This window comes from Tursiops truncatus, chromosome 20 (genome assembly GCF_011762595.2).
Source record: "Tursiops truncatus isolate mTurTru1 chromosome 20, mTurTru1.mat.Y, whole genome shotgun sequence".
NCBI classification, from domain to species: domain Eukaryota; kingdom Metazoa; phylum Chordata; class Mammalia; order Artiodactyla; family Delphinidae; genus Tursiops; species Tursiops truncatus.
Genome location: NC_047053.1, coordinates 12,479,431 through 12,501,694, shown reverse-complemented (window position 1 = coordinate 12,501,694; position 22,264 = coordinate 12,479,431). Strand labels below are relative to the sequence as shown.

Below are 22,264 nucleotides of genomic sequence, written 5' to 3'. Positions count from 1 at the left end.
TTGCAGGGAACAGAGAAAGCAAGCTAAGTTCTTGGGGCCTGCTGTATGAAAGAAACGGATATGGGGGCTTCCCTGGTGGCGGAGTGGTTGCGAGTCCGCCTGCCGATGCAGGGGACACGGGTTCGTGCCCCGGTCCGGGAAGATCCCACATGCCACGGAGCGGCTGGGCCCGTGAGCCATGGCCGCTGAGCCTGCGCGTCCGGAGCCTGTGCTCCGCAACAGGAGAGGCTGCAACAGTGAGAGGCCCGCGTACCGCAAAAAAAAAAAAAGAAGAAAAGGATATGGGAAGATGGCTTGAACCTGAGAAAGCAGGTAAAACAGGAAGTGTGGTTTCCTAACTGGATAAACAGAGAGCTATGAAACTGCAGCCTTCTTCCTCAAGTGCTGGTAGTATAGAACTAAAAGCCCAAACCCAGAGATGTAAATTTAAAAAAAATTAAGGATGGTGTATGTACCCAAGGATGATGTATAGGCTGAAAATATATAAACAGCTTCAACAATAGTTTAGAAAACAAATTACCACATTTTACTCTGCACACATCTGTGATCATCTGAAATTTTTACTAAAAATATACTCGTATGTTATTTGTATAATTAATAATAAAATAAAAAAATGTAATGGATCCAACGTGCAGCTCCGAGAAGCTACACACTGAATAAAAACACATGCCATATGATCCAGCAATCCGACTCCTGGGCATACATCCAGACGAAACTCTAATATGAAAAGATACAGGCACCCCAGTGTTCACAGCAGCACTATTTACAAAAGCCGAGACACTGTAGCAACCTAAAAGTCCATCGACAGATGAATGCATAAAGAAGATGTGGAAAGGGTGTGGTGAAAAGGGAACCCTCCTGCACTGTTGGTGGGAATGTAAATTGATACAACCACTACGGAAAACAGTATGGAGGTTCCTTAAAAAACTAAAAATAGAACTACCAGATGACCCAGCAATCTCACTCCTGGGCATATACCCTGAGAAAACCATAATTCAAAAAGAGACATGTACCACAATGTTCACTGCAGCACTATTTACAATAGCCAGGACATGGAACCAACTTAAATGTCCATCGACAGATGAATGGATAAAGAAGATGTGGCACATATATACAAAGGAATATTACTCAGCCATAAAAAGAAACAAAATTGAGTTATCTGTAGTGAAGTGGATGGACCTAGAGTCTGCCATACAGAGTGAAGTAAGTCAGAAAGAGAAAAACAAATACCATATTCTAAGGCATACATATGGAATCTAAAAAAAAAAAAGGTACTGATGAACCTAGTTGCAGGGCAGGAATAAAGATGTAGACATAGAGAATGGACTTGAAGACACAGGGTGGGAGGGAGAAGCTGGGGCGAGGTGAGAGTAGCATCAACATATATACACTATCGAATGTAAAACAGTTAGCGAGTGGGAAGCAGCAGCATAGTACAGGGAGATCAGCTCGGTGCTTTGCGATGACCTAGAGGGGTGGGATAGGGAGTGTGGGAGGGACGGGATATGGGGACATGTGTATGCATATGGCTGATTCACTTTGGTGTACAACAGAAACTAACACATTATTGTAAAGCAATTATACTCCAATAAAGATCTATTTAAAAAATCACTTTCCTTTTCAAAAAAAAAACATGTGAGATATATATATATATATATATATATATATATATAATGGAATAGTACTCAGCCATAAAAAACAACGAAATAATGCCATTTGCAGCAACATGGATAGACCTAGAGATTATCATACTAAGTGAAGCAAGTCAAAAAGAGAAAGACAAATACCATATAATATCACTCATATGTGGAATCTAAAATATGACACAAATGAACTTATCTACGAAACAGAAAAACTCACAGACGTAGAGAACAGACTTGCAGTTGCCAAGGGAGAAAGGGGTGAGGGAAGGATGGATTGGGAGTTTGGAATTAGAAGATGCAAATGGATATAGAATGGATAAACAACAAGGTCCTACTGTATAGCAGAGGGAACTATATTCAATATCCTGTATGAAACCATAATGGAAAAGAATATGAAAAAGAATATATATATATACATATAAATGAATCACTTTGCTGTATACCAGAAACTAACACAACATTGTATATCAACTATAATTCAATAAATTTTAAAAATGAAAAAGAATAAAAATACAAACTTACAAACACATTGCTTAAAAAATAAATAAAACACCTAATGGAAGAGAGAAAGCTATAAAAGATTAATTATAACTTTTATAAGAGATACTCCCTAAGCTTGAGGCCAAGGCCAAAGAAAGCCATAAAATGCTTTCTCAAATTGTCATTGTTGCTTTCATTTTAACGACACACAGTGGAGCTAATCAACAGAACAATTTATCTCTTATTCAAATAGGCATCCAGTTTGGGGTGGTAATATTCAAACTAGAAGAGGCAGTAGTGAGGGATTCTACCATAGCAGCAACCCCTCTGAAGCACCTTGATGTACTGGGGCCCCAGGTACACCATGACATATAGGAAGTTGGTAGTTTCATTTATAAGCAATGACTGCTTTCCAAGTCATCCCGAAAACAGCTAGAGACTAAAGATATAGGAAGATAAATGGAAATTTTAAATTAAACCCCAAAGGACAAGTCCTCCTATCCCACCACCTTTGACTCATTCTTAGACAACCATGCCTCCAACTTCAAAGAGGAAACAGAAATCATCAAAAGGCCCTCCCTCACCTTCCTCCTATAATACAAACTTACCTGCATCCCCAATTATCTGTTCCTCCCTGCCCTCAAGCACAAGAAAGAGGGGTTCTCTTACCTTCTTTCAGGCTAATCCCCTCATTTGTGCTCTGGATCCTACTTCTTTCTCATCAACTGCAAGGACTTCTCCCTGCCATCTATCTCCTTTCTTTCTTAGACCTCGAACCTATTTATCATTATGTTCCTTCCTTGAGCAGCTGAAGCAGCTCTCTCATGACTTCAGTACCATCTATAACAGGATGCCTTCAAGTATCTTCATCTCTGGCCTAGATCTCTCTCCTCAGCTTCAGATATCCGCTAGCCTCTAAATATCTCCACGTCAATGTCCTATAGAAATTCCAACATGTCCAAAACTAAGCTCATCATCTTTCTCCTAAAACCAAGACCATCATTCACCCAGTTTCCAAATGAGAAACCTAAGTGTTACTTTTGATTCCCTCTTCTCCCTCAGCTCCCCATGTCCAATCAAGTCCTTTGGATTTTACCTCGTTAATATACTTCTGTTCACTTCTCCCCATCTGCAAAGCCATTTCCTGGTTCAGGTCCTTCTCACTTCTCACTTGGATTACTGTAGCATGCTCCTACTCTTCTTATTTCTGTCTTACCCTTCTCCAAATTTTCCACAAAGCAGCCAGAGTCATATTTCTAAAGTGCACATCTGAGATTTCCCTATTTAAAGCATTCAATAGCTCCCTACTACCTTCAGGATAAAGGTCAAATTACTTATTACATGACCCTTCAAGGCCTGGTCCCAGATTACCCCACCACCCACTCCTCTATAAATTTTACCCTCAAGGCACAATGAACCCTCCATTTGCAGTTTTCCAACTACTGTGTCCTCTCCCTAGCTTCAAAAATCCCACACAGAATCCTAAAGCATCATATTGATGACTATAAACCCAAAGCAACAAGAAACTGTCATCCTATACAAATCCTAAATTAATCTTCACTTAGAAAAATTACTTTTACTAAATTCTACAGTGCCACATAGTGGTGAGAGAGGGAAGCGAATAGCAAAGGTAAAGGAAGTGTAGGCGGAGGACATAAATGAGAACATCAAGGAGCCTGAAGTGATCTGCCTTTCCTGAGATGAATGGGAATGTCTGTGCAGTGCTCCATGGTTGCATGTACCAGAACACTCACGCTTACTCAGCTAGTCTTGCTCATAACATCACCCTCAGGAACTTACATCACTGGGGCTCAGGCTGCCCAGCCCATTCTCCTGCTCAGAATCCTTCCCAGACTCAGTGCCCTGGGAGGACCGGGGATGGGATGGATGAATCCAGATCTCCAGGCGAGTGGTGTCATCTCCAACATGCCGGAAAGTGGATTTCTTTGCTTTCCGCCATTGGTCAGGGCTCAGTTCCAATTCCTCGTGTTGCTTCTTTTCCATCTGTTCTGCCTGTACGACATACAAACATATAAGCTCAGACTCTCCTGGGATTCAGCCAATCAAGAGAAGTGCTCATCTCACCTGCGTTTGTTGCCCAAGAACTGTAAAAAGTAAAGACTTTGCCATAGTTCCACAGTAGCAGAGTATCATCTGTTTTGTCTCATAAAAGTTATTAATTCTGTAAACCAGATGCTGTGGGCCCTGGAGAGCTCTCCTAAAGCTGAGTTTCGTTCTGCATAGAGACTGACTGACTCCCATCAGCACAGCCCGAGGGGACCCCTTCAGGACATTATCAGTCGTTTCCTTAAGGACACAGAGACACTAAGAGAAACACATTCTTCTAGGAAGGAATGATTCTGCCTGCATCCCCACTCACCTTCCGTTTGGTCTCTTCAAACAAGCTCATGAGACTCTCCTTGGCAGTCAGGATAGGGTTGCTGGCAGCTAGACTGCGCATATAGTAATAGACGGCATCAAGCTTCCTCCTCTGCAGAAAGAGGTCAGAGACACTGAGTCAACCAGATTTCTTCTGGACTCCAGCCTGAGTCAGCAGACCCAGGAAACCCTACCATCCCTCCCAACCTGTGCTCCAAGCTGTGAGGAGTTCCAACATGAAAATGAGACAACTATCCAGGGGAGAAGCCATGGCGACTACATCAGAGCTCTCTTCTTGCCCACTACTATGTCTTACATGTAGAGGTACTCGTAAAGCCACATGCTCAAAAGCAGGAGAAACGAATAAAGAGCCTCACAAAATACGAAACCAATTATGCTTTCTTTTTAGAGAAAGAAAATGTTCAGGATGTACTAATTATTGTTTTTAAAACATTATAAATAACAATGGCAATATCACTGATTAAGCACAGCTAAGTGTGAGGTAAATGATCAGCACTTCATAGATATTATGATATTATTTCCAAACCTAAGGAAACTGCCCCACAGGGATTACTATTCCCGTTTTAATAATGAAGAGATAGGGGCTCAGGAAGATTATTACATAACTTGCCCAACAAGGTCTCAAAGCCAAATCCCAGATAAGCTAGTATTTGAACCTAGGTCTGCCTGGCTCCTAAGTTTATGTTTTCACTACAACATACTGACTCCACGAAGAAAAGGAAACAAACTATTATCCAATGCATGCAGCAAATAAATACTTCAAGTCCATTTTAAAACCAATTAATAAGTAAAAGAAAGGGAGAGGGTCAGAAAGAAGGAAAAACACTGAAATAAAGGGGGAAAGAATATCAAAAAGCCTTTCTATCTTTCTATCATATACATTGTTACCTTTTCTGTCTCAAAATGCACCTAGACTACTACTTCCCCCTCTCCCCAGCACCTACTCACTCTTTAAAAGTCCCATCTTGCATTCATCTAGCATGGTTAAAGGTGTACATTCTAAGCTCAACTGCCTGAGTCTGAATTTGGTCCTGCCATTTATTAGGTATAACCCTAAGAAAGTCAACCTAGAAAGGTTTCCTTATTTGTAAAATGAATACATTCACCAACATATATGGCTCCTGAAAAGATTAAAATTCATATAATATATACAGTTTAACAGAATATCTGGTACTCAGTTTCAGTCAGTTAAGTGGGAGCTATCTTTAATGTTATTCCAATTACACCACTCATTTGATTTTACAGTATTTTATCAGTTCTACAATGATTTTTTTCTTTTCTTTTCTTTTTTTTTTTTGCGGTACGCGGGCCTCTCACTGCTGCGGCCTCTCCCGCCGTGGAGCACAGGCTCCAGACGCGCAGGCTCAGCAGCCATGGCTCATGGGCCCAGCCGCTCCGCGGCACACGGGATCCTCCTGGACCGGGGCACAAACCTGTGTCCCCTGCATCGGAAGGCGGACTCCCAACCACTGCACCACCAGGGAAGCCCTTTTTCATATTTTAACATCTCTGAAATCAAGATACAACTCAATCACTATCTATTATCATGTCTTATTTTAATTCACATTCTTCTTCCTTAGTGGTATAGGAAATGATGTATCTAACAATCAATTGCATCATATTGCATCAAGTCTAATTTGTATCATTGTCTATACACCTCACTTGTCTTCTCAACAATGTTTCCTTTCAGGACAGAAACCATATCAAATATTTACCACTCACAACACCTAGCAAAGCACTGTGCACAGCATGTTCTCAGTAAATACTAGAGATCCACTGAATGAAAGGTTACAGAAAAGCTGAGAAAGTGATCTTAAAAGACAACTGGGGGCACTTTTCTGGTCCAGTGGCTAAGACTCTGCACTTCCAATGCAAGGGGCATGGGTTCAATCCCTGGTCAGGGAACTAAGATCTCACATGCCGCTTGACATGGCCAAAAAAACAGACAACTGGGTTAACACAGAGACAGAAAAGGAGGGACAGAGGAAAAGAACTTGAAAAGAGTACTAACTTAGGTAAGAGGTCCATGAAAGAAACACATACCAATTTAATTAGTGTAGCAACAGACCACTGAGGGAAGACACAAGATTAACACTCAAGGGACTTCCCTGGTAGTCCAGCGGTTAAGACTCATACTCCCAATGCAGGGGGCCTGGGTTCAATCCCTGGTCAGGGAACTAGATCCCACATGCCATAACTAAGATCCCACATGCCTCAACTAAGACCCAGCACAGCCAAATAAATACATATTAAAAAAAAAAAAAAAAAGATTAACACTGAAAAATCAGTTGTATTTCTACACATTAGTAGTGAACAATCTGAAATATTAGGAAAATAATTCTATTCATAATAGCATCAAAAATAATAACATACCTTTATATGTTAGGAATATTTATATCTTAGGAATAAATTTAACCTAGGAGATGCAAAACTTATACACTGAAAAGGACCACACATTTCTGAAAGAAATTAGAGAAGACCTAAATAAATGGAAAACATCCTGTGTTTGTGCAGAAGACAATACTGTAAAGATGTACATACTCCCCAAAGCAATCCACAGGTTCAGTGCAATCCTTATCAGAATCACAATGACTGTTTGGGCAGAAATGAAAAAGCCGATCCTAAAATCCATATGGAATTCCAAGGAACCCCAGATAGCCAAAACAATCTTGAAAAAGAAAAACAAAGTTGGAAGACTCACATACCCAATCTCAAAACTTACCACAAAGCTACAGTAATTAAAACAACGTAGTACTGGCACAAAGGTGGACATATGGATCAATGTGAGAGAATCTAGAGTCCAGAAATAAACCTATCATACATCAACTGACTTTCGACAAGGGTGCCAAGACTATTTAATGGGGAAAGAACAGTCTCTTCAACAAATGGTGCTAGGAGAATTGGATGTCCACATGCAAAAGAACAAATTGGACCCTTACTTCACACCATATACAAAAATTAACCAAAAATGGATCAAAGACCTAAATATAAGAACTAAAACTATAAAAAATGTATCCCTGTATTTTCTTCTAAATAAATAAATAATAAATCTTAACTTTTAATTTGGTTAAGAGTTTCTTAGCTATGACATCAAAGCACAAGCAACAAAAGAAAAAATAGATGAATTGGACTTCATCAAAATTAAAAACTTTTGCGGGGAACTCCCTGATGGCGCAGTGGTTAAGACTCCAAGCTCCTAATGCAGGGGACCCCAGTTTGATCCCTGGTCAGGGAACTAGATGCCATATGCCACAACTAAGAGTTTGCATGCCACAACTAAGGAGCCCGCCTGCCACAACTAAGGAGCCCACCTGCTGCAACTAAGACCCAGCATAACCAAATAAATACATAAATCTTGAAAAAAAAAAAAAAACTTTTGTGCATCAAAGGGCACTATCAAGAGAGTGAAGAGACAACCCATAAAATGGGAGAAAATATTTGTAAATCAAATATCTGATAAACGTCAGAATATCTAAAGAACTCCTACATCTCAACAACAAAAAAGACAACCCAATTTAAAAATATGCGAAGGATCTGAAAAGACATTTCTCCAAAGAAGATATGCAGATGGCCAACAAGAACATTAAAAAATCAGTACTCATTAGGGAAATGCAAGTCAAAACCACAGTGCCATACAACTTTGAAGCAGTTAGGCTGGCTACTATTTAAATACACACACACACACACACACACACACACACACACACACACACACACACCAACAACAGAAAATAGTGTGTGTTAGGAAGGATGTGGAGAAACTGGAACCCTTGTGCACTACTGGTGGGAACGTAAAATGGTGCAGCTGCCAATATGGTGGTTCTTCCAAAAACTGAAAATACAATTATCACATGACCCAGCAATTCCACTTCTGAGTATATATTCAAAAGAATTGAAAGAAGAGTCATGAAGAGGTATCTGCACACTCATATTCATAGTAGTATTATTCACAATGGCCAAAAGGTAGAAGTGTCCATTGAGAGATGAACAGATAAACAAAATGTGGTATATACATACAATTGAATATTATTCAGCCTTAAGGAGGAAACTGACATGAGCTGTAACATGGATGAACCTTAAGGATATAACGCTAACTGAAATAAGCCAGTCACAAAAAGATAAATGCTTTTAGATTCTATTTATTTTAGGTAACTAGAGTAGACAAATTCACAGAGGTGGAAAGGTGAAGAAGGGTGGTTGCCAATGGCTAGAGGAAGGGAAAAATAGGGAGGTGTTGTTTTAATGAGTAGAGAGTTTTAGTTTTGCAAGATGAATAGAGTTCTGGAGAGTGATTGCACAACAATGTGAATGTACTCAACACTACTGAACAGTACACTTAAAAATGGGTAAGATGGGGGCTTCCCTGGTGGCGCAGTGGTTGAGAGTGCGCCTGCCGATGCAGGGGACACGGGTTCGTGCCCCGGTCCGGGAAGATCCCACATGCCACGGAGCGGCTGGGCCCGTGAGCTGTGGCCACTGAGCCTGCGCATCCGGAGCCTGTGCTCTGCAACGGGAGAGGCCACAACAGTGAGAGGCCCGCGTACGGCAAAAAAAAAAAAAAAAAAAAAAAAAATGGGTAAGATGGGAATTCCCTGGTGGTACAGTGGTTAAGAATCCGCCTGCCAATGCAGGGGACATGGGTTTGAGCCCTGGTCCGGGAAGATCCCACATGCTGTGGAGCAACTAAGCCCATGCACCACAACTACTGGTGCGCTCTAGAGCCCGCAAGCCACAACTACTGAGCCTGAGTGCCACAACTACTGAAGCCCATGTGCCTACAGCCCATGCTCTGCAACAAGAGAAGCCACTGCAATGAGAAGCCCACGCACCACAACAGAGTAGAGCCGCTCTCCACAACTAGAGAAAGCCCGCATGCAGCAACGAAGATCCAACACAGCCAAAAATTAATTAATTAATTAATTAATTAAATTTTAAAAAATGGGTAAGATGGCAAATTTGGTTTTATGTGTATTTTACAATTAAGAAAATTTTTTTAAATTTTCTTAATTTTAAAAAAAATGGGTAAAGGACTTGAATAGACATTTTTCCAAACATCCAAATAAGCATATGAAAAGATGTTCAGTATCATTAGTCATTAGGGAAATGCAAATCAAAACCACAATGACATACCACTTCACACTCACTAGATCTGTAGATGTCAACAAACTGATTCTAAAGTTTGTATGGAAAGGCAAAACATCCACGATAGCCTACACAATATTGAAGGAAAAGAAAAAAGCTGGAAGAAAGGAAAAAAAAAGTTGGAAGACTGACACTACCCGACTTCAAGATTTGCTATAAAGCTACCGTAATCAAGACAGTGTGGTACTGGCCAAAGAAGAGACAAATAGATCAATGGAACAGAATACAGAGCCCAGAAATAGACCCTCACAAATACAGTCACTCGATCTTTGACAAAGGAACAAAGACAATTCAATGGAGAAAGGATAGTCTTTTCAACAAATAGTGTTGAAAACAACTGGACATCCACATGCAAAACAAAGAATCTATACACAGACCTTACACCTGTCACAAAAATTAACTCAAAATGTACCGTAGACTTACATGTAAAATGCAAAACTCTACAACTCCTAGAAGATAACACAGGAGGAAATCTAGGTAACCTGGGTTTAGTCATGCCTTCTTAGATACGACACCAAAAGCACAATCCATGAAAGAAAAAGTTGGCTAAGTTAGATTTCCTTAACCTTAAAAACTTCTGCTCTGTGAAAAACACTAAGAAAATGAAAAGAAAGCCACAGACTGAGAGAAAATATTTGTAAAACACATGTCTGATAAAGGACTGGTATCCAAAACATAAAATGAACTCTTAAGACTCAATAAGAAAACCACCCAATTTAAAAATGGGCAAAAGATCTAAACAGACACATCACCAAAAATACACAGATGGGAAATTAGCATATTAAAAGATGCTTTACATTGTATGTCATTAGGGAATTGCAAGTTAAAACCAAGTTTAACACAAATAGGATTTTGCACACCTATTAGAATGAGGAAAATCCAGAACACTGACAACACCAAATGCTGACGAGGATGCACAGCAATAGGAACTCTCATCCACTGCTGGTAGGAATGCAAAATGGTACAGCCACTATGGACGACAGTTTGACAGTTTCTTCCAAAACTATATATACTCTAACCACACAACCCAGCAATCACACTCCTAAGTATCTACCCAAATGAGATGAAAGCTTATGTCCACACAAAAACATGCACACGAACGTTTATAGCACTTTTATTAATAACAGTCAAAATTTGGAAACAACCAAGATGTCCTTCAATAGGGGAATAGATAAACTGTAGTACATCCATACAATGGAATATTACTCAACAATAAAAAGAAAAGAGCTATCAAGTCACAAAAATAACCCTAAATGCTAAGTGAAAGAAGCCAATATGAAAAGACTACATACTGTATGGTTCCAACTATATGACATTCTGGAAAAGACAACACTATAGAGACAGTAAAAACATCAGTGATTGCCAAAGGTTTGGGGGAAGGAAGAAGGATAAAGAGGTGGAGGTTGGAGTACAGGATATGTTTAGAGCAGTGAAAATACTCTGCATGATAATATAATGGTGGATACCTGTTATTATACATTTGTTCAAACTCAGAGTGTGCAACAGTAAAAGTGAACCTTAGTGTAAGCTATGGACTTTAGTAATATAATAACGTATCTATACTGGCTCATCAACTGTAACAAATGTACTACACTAATGCAAGATGTTCATAATACGGAAAACTGAGAGCTGTGGAAGTATATGGGAACTCTCTGCACTTTCTGCTCAATTTTCTGTAAACCTAAAACTGACCAAAAAAGAAAATTAAAGAAGAAAAAACCCACAATGAGGTATCACTTCATACCCACTAGGTTGGTCATAATCAAAAAAATGAAAAGTAACAAATGTTAGCATGAACATGAAGAAACTAGAACTCTCCTACACTGCCGGTGGAAATGTAAAATGGTGCAGCCACGATGAAAAACAGTTTGGCAGCTTCCCAGAAAGTTAAACGTAGAATTACCATATGACCCAGCAATTCCATTCCTAGGTACGGACCATAATTAATGGTTAATTTTGTTACATGAATTTTACCACAATTTTTATTAAAAGCCATTGAGGGGAAAATATTTTTTTAATTATATTTTCTAGTTAACAAGAAAAAAAACAATTCATTAGATTATTACAAAGAAGAAAAACTGGGAAAGGAGACAAGAAATGAGTGAGAAGGGAAAACAGAAGATGGATAAGAATAAAGGGGAGAGAAAAATAAAGCCACAAAGAGGGGTGAAAAAAAATCTCAACGCATATCACAAAGAGAATAGGACAGAGGTAAAAAGCAGAGAGACAGAAAGATTCAATAGATTCTGCAGGAAGTGTATCTGTAAACCACATTACTTAATCAACAATTTCCATCCATAAATAAGTATTAGGAATATTTTTGAATCTTTGTAGAATAAAAATATCAATTCAAACACTGTTTATTTGGGCAATGAATTTTACAGCATTAAGAAAACTCTCCCTGCTAATGAGCACGTTAGCTGCTTCTTAAACCTTTGGTACTTACCAGTGGCCCCTCCCCCTCTCCCTTGAAGTCAGCTTCCGCACTAGGAGCTCTGTCAGCTCCCAAGGCTCACCTTTAGAGGCACATTTAGAGGAGTTTGGTAAGATCTAAAGAGGTACAATTTGGCACTTACTGTGCTTCTGCTAAGGAGACTCCTTAGGTGAAAAGCTAAGTTGAATGAGGGGATGATCTGAGGAAAGGAAGGAAGGATGTACTTCAGACTAGTTGAGGACTTTAAAGGGGGGAGATAAAGGGAGCCTTATTTTCCTTCCAGAAATGAGTAACCTAGTTCAACCTAGGGAAGGGAAACAATACAAGATTCAGAGCAGAAACCTTGGTCAAAAACAAAGAGTGATGTTTGGCTGGAGAATAAGCATTCCCCTAGGAACTTAAGTGCAGTAAAAGTGGATTTAACTGAAGTGAGGGATCCCTGACAACTTACCTCTGAAAGTAACAGTAACAAAAGGAGTTTGAGGATGGGAGGCAGAAGGGGATATGCTTTGGGTTATAGTGTTCAGATGAAATCTAGCTCCAGGAGCTGATGCTATCAAAATTCATATTTCTAACACACTGCCTGCAAAATACTTCCCCATCTAAGATTTCTTACCGTATACACTGCCAGCAGAGCCAACTGGTTATAGGGGCGCCCATTCTTGGGAGCAATGTGCTGGGCTTTCAGGTACCAGCTGTAATAGAAAAACAGTAAAAAAAAAAAAAAAAAAAAAAAGTTCTCTATCAACACTTTCCCAATTCATCACCTGATAGCCCTTACTAATTAAGCTGTAACCTTGGAGTGGTAAAGCATGAGGCAAATAGGGTCACCTGTAGGACATATATATAGGAGGCAGCTCAGGTGGCCCATTGCTCTTAATAGGGCTTGGATTAAAGCCACACAGGGAAGAGGAGTAATGAACAAGAGGCAACAGTACCTGCGTGCTTTCCCGTAGTTTGTCGTGTCATTGGCTTGCTCCCGATACCTGGCAATATCTCCTTGGCAAATCATACATCGCTGGGCACTGATCAAGGCATATTTTACCTTCAGGAAAAACAATCAGTTAGTAGCATATACCCAAGAAACTCTAACTTCAACCCCAAAGGACAGGGATGGGGTCAAAATAACAGAGCAGCATTCATAATAAGGCACCAGTCGTCCTCAACAAAGCAAAAAGTTTTCAGTCTAACCTTGACTAGAAAAAAAAGCCAACAATGTGATGCAAAATTTACTGAGAAAGAGTGCAAAAGGGAGGAGGTCATTCTTATTTCGAGTCCCAGTCAAGTGGAAGAAAACATTCTGACTCTCTTTGTAGTAGCTGTGTGATCTCAGCTAAGTCTTTGGGACTCACTTTCTTCATCGGCATATAAAAATACCTATCATAGGGAAACTGTAGGGAATAAGTGTAAAAACATAAATTATAAAGTGAAATACAGGGAATTCCCTGGAGCTCCAGTGGTTAGAACTCGACGCTTTCACTGCTGTGGGCCTGGGTTTGTTCCCTAGTTGGGGAACTAAGATTCCACAAGCCACGCAGTGCGGCCAAAAAAAAAAAAAAGTGATATACAAATATTAAAATAATTGTTTACTCTGTTCTTTTCCTGCCATCATCTTTCTCTCCTCAAACTGTTAATACAACTGTATCGTGTTACTGCATTGCATCCCCTTTGCAAGACAATAATAATTCCCTAAAACAATAAGTTACCCTTTAGCAAACACCTACAACGTGCCAGGACTGAGTAATACTACATGTTTCCTCACTGATGGGCTTGGCATCTGTCACTCAATGAGAAAACAAAAGAGCAAACCCTTAACAATCCCAAGACACGTACCCAACCAAAAAAACCTTCCTAAGGAACATCACTTCATAAGATATAATACGACTCCACCCACAGACAAGAAATTACCATGTCACTGAATAAAGTAGTAGATACTGACCCCACAGGAAGGCTCATTTACTAGCTGAGTAGCTACTGCACATCAGCCTCCTAACACATAACTCAAAAGTATGCCTCAGCAAAGTTATACATCACTACATGTCATACACCTTCAGAGTTCTGACTACTCCACACATTCCCCCTATGAATGAACACCAAGAATCCTCTGTATTTAACCGGTAAAGCACCAAGGAAACTGCTATGTTTCCACTCTACAGCCACTTTGCTACCTCAACGGGGGGAAGAAAACAAAAACAAATTCGGCCAAAGGCTCTCCACCATCCTCAGAATAAAGTACTAGATGGTCCAGCCTCTGCTGCTCACCTCTCCAGCACCACTTCCCCTCTCACTCTCTGTGCCTCAGACTAGGCTGTTCTCAGTTCCCCTATCACATGGTGCTTTTCCCACTCCAGGACCTTCACGTGTACCGTTCCTATTGCCGAGGATACACCTTTCACCTGGCCAAGGTCTCCGGTCTTCAGCCTCAGCTTAACTGTGACTTCCTCAGGCCTCTATGATCCTCCAAGCCCCTTCACACCACACCCCACAACATCCTCTGCGGAAGTCAATGCATCTGCAATTACCAATGCAACACCTGTACTCACCCCTAATCAAACTCCAAACTCTGAGAGCTAGGAACATGACTTTCTCGTTCCACACTGAATTAGGTGTGCCTAGAATGGCACCTGGCATGGAGGAGGGACTCAACAGATACTTGCTGACTAGTAATAGAACCTGTGCATGGCAATTCATCAGAAGGAGCAGAAAGGCAAGAGGAAGCCTCTGCTCCATAAATCACACTCCTTTCTCTAATGAATCAACCTCTTCCTCTCCCCTGGCCCTTTCCTCTCAACATATAATTACGCTAAAGTCTCTCCAAGCTTAGAAACAAACTTCTCTTGACACTATGTCTTTTTTTTTTTTTTCGGTACGTGGGCCTCTCACTGTTGTGGCCTCTCCCGTTGCGGAGCACAGGCTCCGGATGCACAGGCTCAGCGGCCATGGCCCACGGGCCCAGCCACTCCGCGGCACGCAGGATCCTCCCAGACCGGGGCACGAACCCGCGTCCCCTGCATCGGCAGGTGGACTCTCAACCACTGCGCCACCAGGGAAGCCCGACACTATGTCTTTTGACTACCATCTTCCCTTCTTGCCTTCAGAGCCTTAAAAGAACAGTCTAAGTTACCCTCTCATTATATCTGCTGCCCCACTTCTCACTCACTACAATCTGGTCTCCATCTTCTCCAACTAATACAACTCATGATAAAGTCATCCAATCCAATGGACAGTTTTTAGTAATCTTAACATTTGAGGATTTTACAGCACTTGACAATTTTACCCACCACCACCTTAAATATCTGACCCCCTGCTCTCTGGCTAGCTTTCCTAGCTTCCAACTTCTGCTTCAACTATCACCTACACATTGATGACTTCTGAATCTCTATCACCAGCCCAGCTCTTTCTCCTGAGCTCCAGACACACCATAACATTCATTTGTTCATTTTCAAGCTCCTCCACCTAAGCTGATCCAAAACTAATCTCTTCCTTCCCAGCCTCTCTCCTAGGGCACAAAATGGGAGATGATCTGGTCTCCTCAGGCCTCCAATCTCATCATTTACACCTAACCAGTCAGCAATTCAATTCTACTCCCTTATATCTTTCCAATCTGTCTCCTCTTCTCCACCTCCACCACCTCTACCTCAGTTCAGGCCCACACCTGACCCTCCTACTTCTACTTCTACTCTTGCCCAAACTCATCCATTTGCCAGACTGACTGGTTCCAAGAACAAATCTATGCTATCCATTTGTTGAAAATCGATCAATAGCTTCTCACTGCTTTCAGGAAAAAATCCAAACTCTTCAGCGTGGCATGTAAGAGCTTATGATCCATCCCTTCCTACTTCATCAGCTTTACCTCCTCCAACAGCCCAATCCACATCACAGACAACAGCACGCTGACCTCTTATACGTTCCCAGCAAGGTATGAGTCTCTCACTGTGCCCTGTATCAAAACTGCCCCTTCCACTCCTAGTCATGTTTCAAAACTCAACTTGACAGTCTCTAAGAAACCTTCCTTGACCCCCACCAGTCTAAAGCAGATTCAATTCCTTCCATGCCCCTTCAACACTCTATATATGCCACTGCCGTAGTACTCATGACATCACGTTATAGTTGTTGGTTTAATTGGTCTGTTCCCCCACAGGGCTGTATTTTTTATTCTTGTATACTCAACACCTAGCATAGTGCCTAGCACATAACTAACACCAGATAAATGCTTACTAAGTGAGTGAATAAATTTAAGATAAAGAAGCTGGCTTACTGTCTTTCGTAATGGCTTGCTGCGAATGGCAAGACCGTCCATGTAGTCCTCCAGCTTGAACTTGTAAGTAACCTGCAGCTTCTGAAGCAAACTATCAAAGAAGTCACTACCCTATAAAGAGAAAAAATAAGAATCAGCCAAATCAGCCTGTTCTGATCCAATCTACCCAGAAAGTGGGGCAAGTGACCCTTTCACAGCTTTGTTAATAATCAGCCATCTGATGTAAAAGGAGGCATATACAGTATTTAGTGGCCACCAACTAAGCACAAGACAAATTGATAGCATAAGCCTTTCCGTGGTTTTAAAGATATGAAAACACACACACACACACACACACACACACACACACACACACACACACACACACACACACACACACACACACACACACACACACACACACACACACACACACTCCAGCTAAGACATTCAGAAAGCTTCCAAACTCAAAACTAACTCCAATTGTCAGTAAGTTATGGTGTCAAGGAAGTAACAGACATAGGGTAGGCCTAAACCCAAGAAAAGAGCATACAGTTTGTTGTCAATGTTGTTATAAAACATAGTATTTTGGGTGGTAAAAACCGATCGCAACTAAAGGATGTTGAAGTCTTTATTCTGAGGACATAAAGATGATGGTTTACCTCATCCAAGAGCTCCAAAAGTCTGTTCCGAATCTGTTCTGGGTTCTCAACATTCGGATCCTTGAGAAGCTGCCTGAACTTCTCAATCACCTGATAGAAAGCATTCTTCCACAGGATCTGATCCACATTCTGATTATCAGAGAACTCGATATCTAATAGAATACAGCGCTCATACAGCTGCAGCAGTTCAGCTCTGGAATAAAATACATGCAGCTTCTAGCTCCAAATACACCACAGGAAAGGCTAGACCCAAGATCTGAGGTTCCTACAAATCAAACACCTTCCTTGGCAGGAAATCCAAAATGCCACCAGGTATAGTACTCACTCTAGTTTCCATTCTGCACAGCAGAATGTCATTCTAAAGACAGTTATGTCTAGGAAAGTAGTTCTTCCCCATATGCCTCCACCTAAATTTAACAGCCAAAGTAAAATCTTCACCACAAGTTAATGTTGTTCATTTCTTGGCACTTTAGAAAGTCTTTCCTTTTCCATATCCAGATTCCATGTTCTCTTAAAAGATTTTTTTCTTCTTAAAAGAAAAAGTGGGAAACATAATCATTTCTAGGACTAGAAACAAAATTTTCTGTTCTGTTTTTTCCAACTCCCCTTCCCTTACAAAAATCAATGTGAAAGGGAGATAACACCTGGCAGCTTACCTAAAAGGTTTCTACCTTCCTCAGCCACGGGGGCCTGCACACCTCCAGCTTATCCCCATTCCCCTCTAGCCAGGACGGAACCCACCATACCTGAGCTGAGCCATCTTCTCCAGGCCCTCGGGACTGATGCGGTCCCTGGAGAGCAGGTTGCTGAGCTGCAGTTCTTGGTTGTCAGCCACCCGGAGAAGCCGATGTAGTTCCTGTTGCTGCATGTTCCTCATGTGTTGCTCCATCTCCTCAGGACTCATGGTGCTGGCAGGGAGGGGGCTACAGACATACTGTCCTGATGGGGTTGGGTAGCCTGGGTAGTAAGGCGCTGGGTACACACCATTTGTAGGGCCCACCGGGTACTGCAGAGGGCTATAGCCTGTGTAAGGATACTGGGAGGCGGGGCCTGGTGTCCGGGGGTAATAATAAGGGTTGTCTGAGTTTTGAAACTTATAGTAAGATGCTTGGGCCTGGCGTGAGTCACCCCAAGAGGTAGGGCTGACTTCATCATCAGTGTCCAAGAAATGTAGCTGCGGTGTCTGGCTCTTCAGAGCAGGTTTCTGATCAGGATTGTTTGGGTCCCACAATCGTCGAGTGGTGCCTCCTCGGCCCCAACTCCGAGATCCCTTACTACCAGATCCAAACAAAAGCCGAGGTCCCGAAGGCGTAGACTCTGGAGAACCAGCTGAATTGACAGACAGGGTGGTATGGGCAGGCAGAATCAGAATGCCACGGCCACGACCCCGAAGTTCTTGTCTCAGGTTTTTGGACTCCTGCTTCTCAGAGCCTTTGCCCACACTGCTCGAGCCTTTGTCTGACTTTAACCTATCCGAATCCTCCCTGGCTGACCTCACCATGGGGGACTCTTTGTTCATGGTTTCTGCATCGAAAGTAACGCGAAGAGTGCCTCGATTTTCTTTACCATTGCTTTTCTGCTCTCCCTCCCCACAGCCAGACCAGCTTCTTTCTAAATGTTTCTTCCTTTCTGAGCTCCTCTGTGGCCCATCAGACTCATCAATTCTGTCCTCATCCAAGGAGTCAGTTGAGGACATAGATACTTGTTTCTTCAGTCGTGGCCTCTCCTTGGTCCGATCTTGGCGGCGGCGGCGACTTCCATTATCAGTCAGGCCAGTCCCCTCGGCGCTGTTGTTGCTACCCGCTGAGCTGGTACTGCAAGTGCGGTAGCGGTTCCTTCGTTTGTCTGAGCGGGAGTAGCGCTTCACAGAACCTGGCTTCCCCTGAGCTGGGTCATCATTCACCTTCTTCACGCCCTCCCCTTTTTCAACCCTCTTTCCTTTTTCCCCCTTTGCAGCCCTTATTGTGTCACCACTTAGGCTCTTTTCTGCCTCCTCTTTGTCTGGCTTGTTCACAACCTCCCCTTTCACATTTCCCCTACATGCATCTTCCTCTACTCTCAGTTGTTCTACCTGGTTGACGATTTCTTCCTCATCCACCCTGCTGGTCGATTCTTTGGTAACAGTCTGCAAACGCCTTCCAGGCTGATAGATCTGCATGTCAGGTTTCTTTGTTCTCTTGATAATTCTTAGACTTCGATCCTCTTGTCCAACAGTCCTAGGAAAAGACTCCTGTGCCCGAGTATTTTCTGGGTCTGCAGGACCATTTTGCTGTGGGCTGTCTTTGCAGACATCTTTAATGAGCTGTGTACCACTTCCAACAGCAGAAGAATCTCTGTCATTAACAATTTCATCCTTAAATTCGTGACCTCCAGAGGGTTCCTTGATTTTAGGTCTGTTCCTTAGTCGGGAAAGACCAGGCTTATAGATTTCAAGATCTGGGCGCCTGTTATCTTTGCGCTGCCTGGGCTCCTTCATGTTTTCTGTGATGTTGGAGAGAGTGTTGGGGAGGAAGAGGTAGAAGAATAAAGGGGAAGGAAAGGAAAAGGAATTGTCATTAAAAGTCAAGCAAGAGGGACTTCCCTGGTGGTCCTGTGGTTAGGTATCCACCTGCCAGTGCAGGGGACATGGGTTCGATCCCTGGTCAGGGAACTAAGATTCCACGTGCCACGGGGCAACTAGGCCCGCGCGCCACAACTAATGAGCCTGCGTGCCACAACTAGAGAGAAGCCCGCGCCGCACTGCAACAAAGAGCCCACACGCCGCAACGAGACCCCACATGCCACAACTGAGACCCGATGCAGCCAAAAAATAAACAAACATTAAAAAAAAAAAAGTCAAGCAAGAATTACACATTGATATGTTAATACTGGTGGACAAGGAAGGAAATTTCTGCAGAAACAGAAATTCTACTAGGTTTACAATATTTGTTCAGCAACTGGCAAAACTAAGAACTTAACTGTGTTGGAGCTACCTACACCTGAGTTGGGGAAACAAGGAATAAAACCTACATTCTCTTGTTACCCAAATCATATTCGGATCCACAATACCCCAAACTACCTAATCATTGATAGAATAAAAGATCTCTAACCAGTTCTGCATTGGACTATTCTCTGCTATAGAGCTCTCAGCTCCATCCTGGTCTCTTCTTCTGCCTCTAACATTTTTCCAGTGTGGCTGAGTCCTTTTAACATACTAAGGGGTCGGGGGCAGTGGGCGGGGGGCAGAGAAGAAGAGGAGTATGCATAACAGTCCACAGTTCTGGACATCTCTGGAGAAAAAATTTGCAACTCCAGTCACTGAACTTGGCCAGGACAATCCTCTTCTTTAGGATTTCAACCACCCAATCACATACCTCCTGTTGAAGCAAACAGGAAGCAGTTCCTTTCACATTCTTCAACTCCACTCATGCTCACCAACTCTCTAACAGCAGCCAGCAGGGTCCTTCCAAGGAAATACTGCTCATACTGTGATCATTAGAATACTGAGACTAACTGCTACTATGATGATGTTATATGAGAAGAAAAAAGTTCCATAAAGGAGCTTTCCCTGGAGGATGATGGAAGTATTGTGACACGCTCTCAAAATACCAACGACTGGGGCACTCAAGAATAAGAGAACAGGACTTTAGAAACCACTCTCCAGGCTCCAGGAACTTACAGAATGACAGATAAGCAAGCATCAATTTTTTTACCTGTTACGTTTATCTGTTAAGGGGAGAGTCTACTGTAAATAGCCACTGAACTGTTCAGTAGGGAAGAAACAGGAATTAGTGAGATTACAGAGTACACTCAAAATGGAATGTTATAGAAAATCCTACTACTGTTCTATAAACACAAATGCAAACAAGCTCATAACAGGGATCACACGCTCCAGCATTTACACCCATGGGTGTAAGGAAATTGGAAAAAATACAAAACCCCACAGGGCTTCCCTGGTGGCGCAGTGGTTGAGAGTCCACCTGCCGATGCAGGGGACACGGGTTCGTGCCCCGGTCCGGGAGGATCCCACATGCCGTGGAGCGGCTGGGCCCGTGAGCCGTGGCCGGAGCCTGTGCTCCGCGACGGGAGAGGCCACAGCAGTGAGAGGCCCGCGTACCGCCAAAAAATAAACAACCCACAAAACTCTTAAGTTTAAGATACTGCTTCAGTATTTTCTGAAGTCTAAAAGACTGCTTCATCCACTACGAACAAAGGGAAAGCAGTTAACTCCAGAACAGCTCACCCTCAGCAGCCTGTGCAAGCTGGGGGGTGGGGTGGGAAGAACCACTACCACTTTCCAGAGAGGAGGGAGCAAACAACCTGAATAATCCAGTGCACATGACCCATGAAAACCAATTTCAGACTTCTGCCACAAGCCTGCAGGAATATAACTACCATTCTACACGACTCCACTGCCTAACCAAAGAGAGGTGAGACACTAGAATCTTCCTTGGTGCTTTCCTGGTGTGGCTGGACACTTTAACTTGCAAGTTGAACATTCTCCCTGATAAAAACTGCTCCCACACATGCCAAAGCCAAACCAGAGTAGAGTCAGCTCTCTGAGGTCCTGGATCCCTCCGGTGGCGCAGCCTTCAGAAGCCTGCCTTGGGGGGAAAAAGTTCAGCAACGAAGTCCCAAGCTGTTGAACCTTCCTCCTCGATGTTCCCAGCCCCTTCCAACGCTAAAGAAACGACGGGGCAGGCCTGCGAATGACTCCTCGGGGAACCATACACCCCGGGGCCCTCCACCAGACCCCGGAGCCCACTCCTTTCCGCGTCCCCTGACGGCTGGGAACCCTGTGAGAGGGCTGGGGCAATGGGGAGCAGTCACCTTCGCCGTGAGAAAGGGGGCGGAGGAAGGAACCCGGGTTGCGCTCTCCCGGAGGGACCGTAGCCGGCAGATCCCGACCCCACACCGGCTCTCTGGCTGGTAGAGCGGGGAGGGACCGCCCTCGGCCCCCGCCCCCACTGTTGGGGGAAGGGGCGGGGGCTCTGGAGCACCGCGAACTAAGCGGGGAGGAGGCAGAGGAGGAGAGGGAGGCGGGGCGGGCAGGCCCAGCCCAGGAGCTGGGCGGCGCGACTCACCTCTGCTCCCGGCCTGCGGAGCCAGAGTGGCCAGGATCCCTCGCAGCTCCGACGCGGAGATCCGGACACGCTCCAACCCCTCCGCCATCTTCGCGGCTGCTGCTGCAGCTGCAGCTACTCCACCAGCGCCGCGCGCAGCCAGGAAACCACGACGGACGGGCGGCGCGCGCGCTCACCCACCTCCCACCCTTTTCCCCGCCCCC

The 22,264-nt window shown here is 43.1% G+C and overlaps 1 protein-coding gene across 7 annotated transcripts in view; it reads right to left on the bottom strand.

Moving 5' to 3' along the window:
* SMG6 (SMG6 nonsense mediated mRNA decay factor) overlaps window positions 1–22,226 on the bottom strand; it is a 235,208-nt gene extending 212,982 nt beyond the window's left edge. For 2 of the 7 annotated variants that reach the window (XR_004523957.2, XM_033848079.2), the window contains exons 1-8: window positions 22,062–22,225; window positions 17,745–19,479; window positions 16,999–17,191; window positions 16,358–16,468; window positions 13,038–13,144; window positions 12,716–12,794; window positions 4,504–4,614; window positions 3,924–4,136 (exon numbers count right to left, since the gene is read on the bottom strand). Coding sequence is in view for 6 of the 7 variants with exons in the window: in XM_033848079.2 (XP_033703970.1) it covers window positions 3,924–4,136; window positions 4,504–4,614; window positions 12,716–12,794; window positions 13,038–13,144; window positions 16,358–16,468; window positions 16,999–17,191; window positions 17,745–19,479; window positions 22,062–22,149 (2,637 nt within the window). In the remaining variant the exon portion in view is untranslated. Of the gene's footprint in view, window positions 1–3,923; window positions 4,137–4,503; window positions 4,615–12,715; window positions 12,795–13,037; window positions 13,145–16,357; window positions 16,469–16,998; window positions 17,192–17,744; window positions 19,480–21,807; window positions 21,941–22,061 lie in introns of those variants that run through there. The other 5 variants (XM_033848080.2, XM_073797406.1, XM_033848077.2 and 2 more) reach the window with 4 other exon arrangements.
* Window positions 22,227–22,264: the final 38 nt, after the last annotated feature.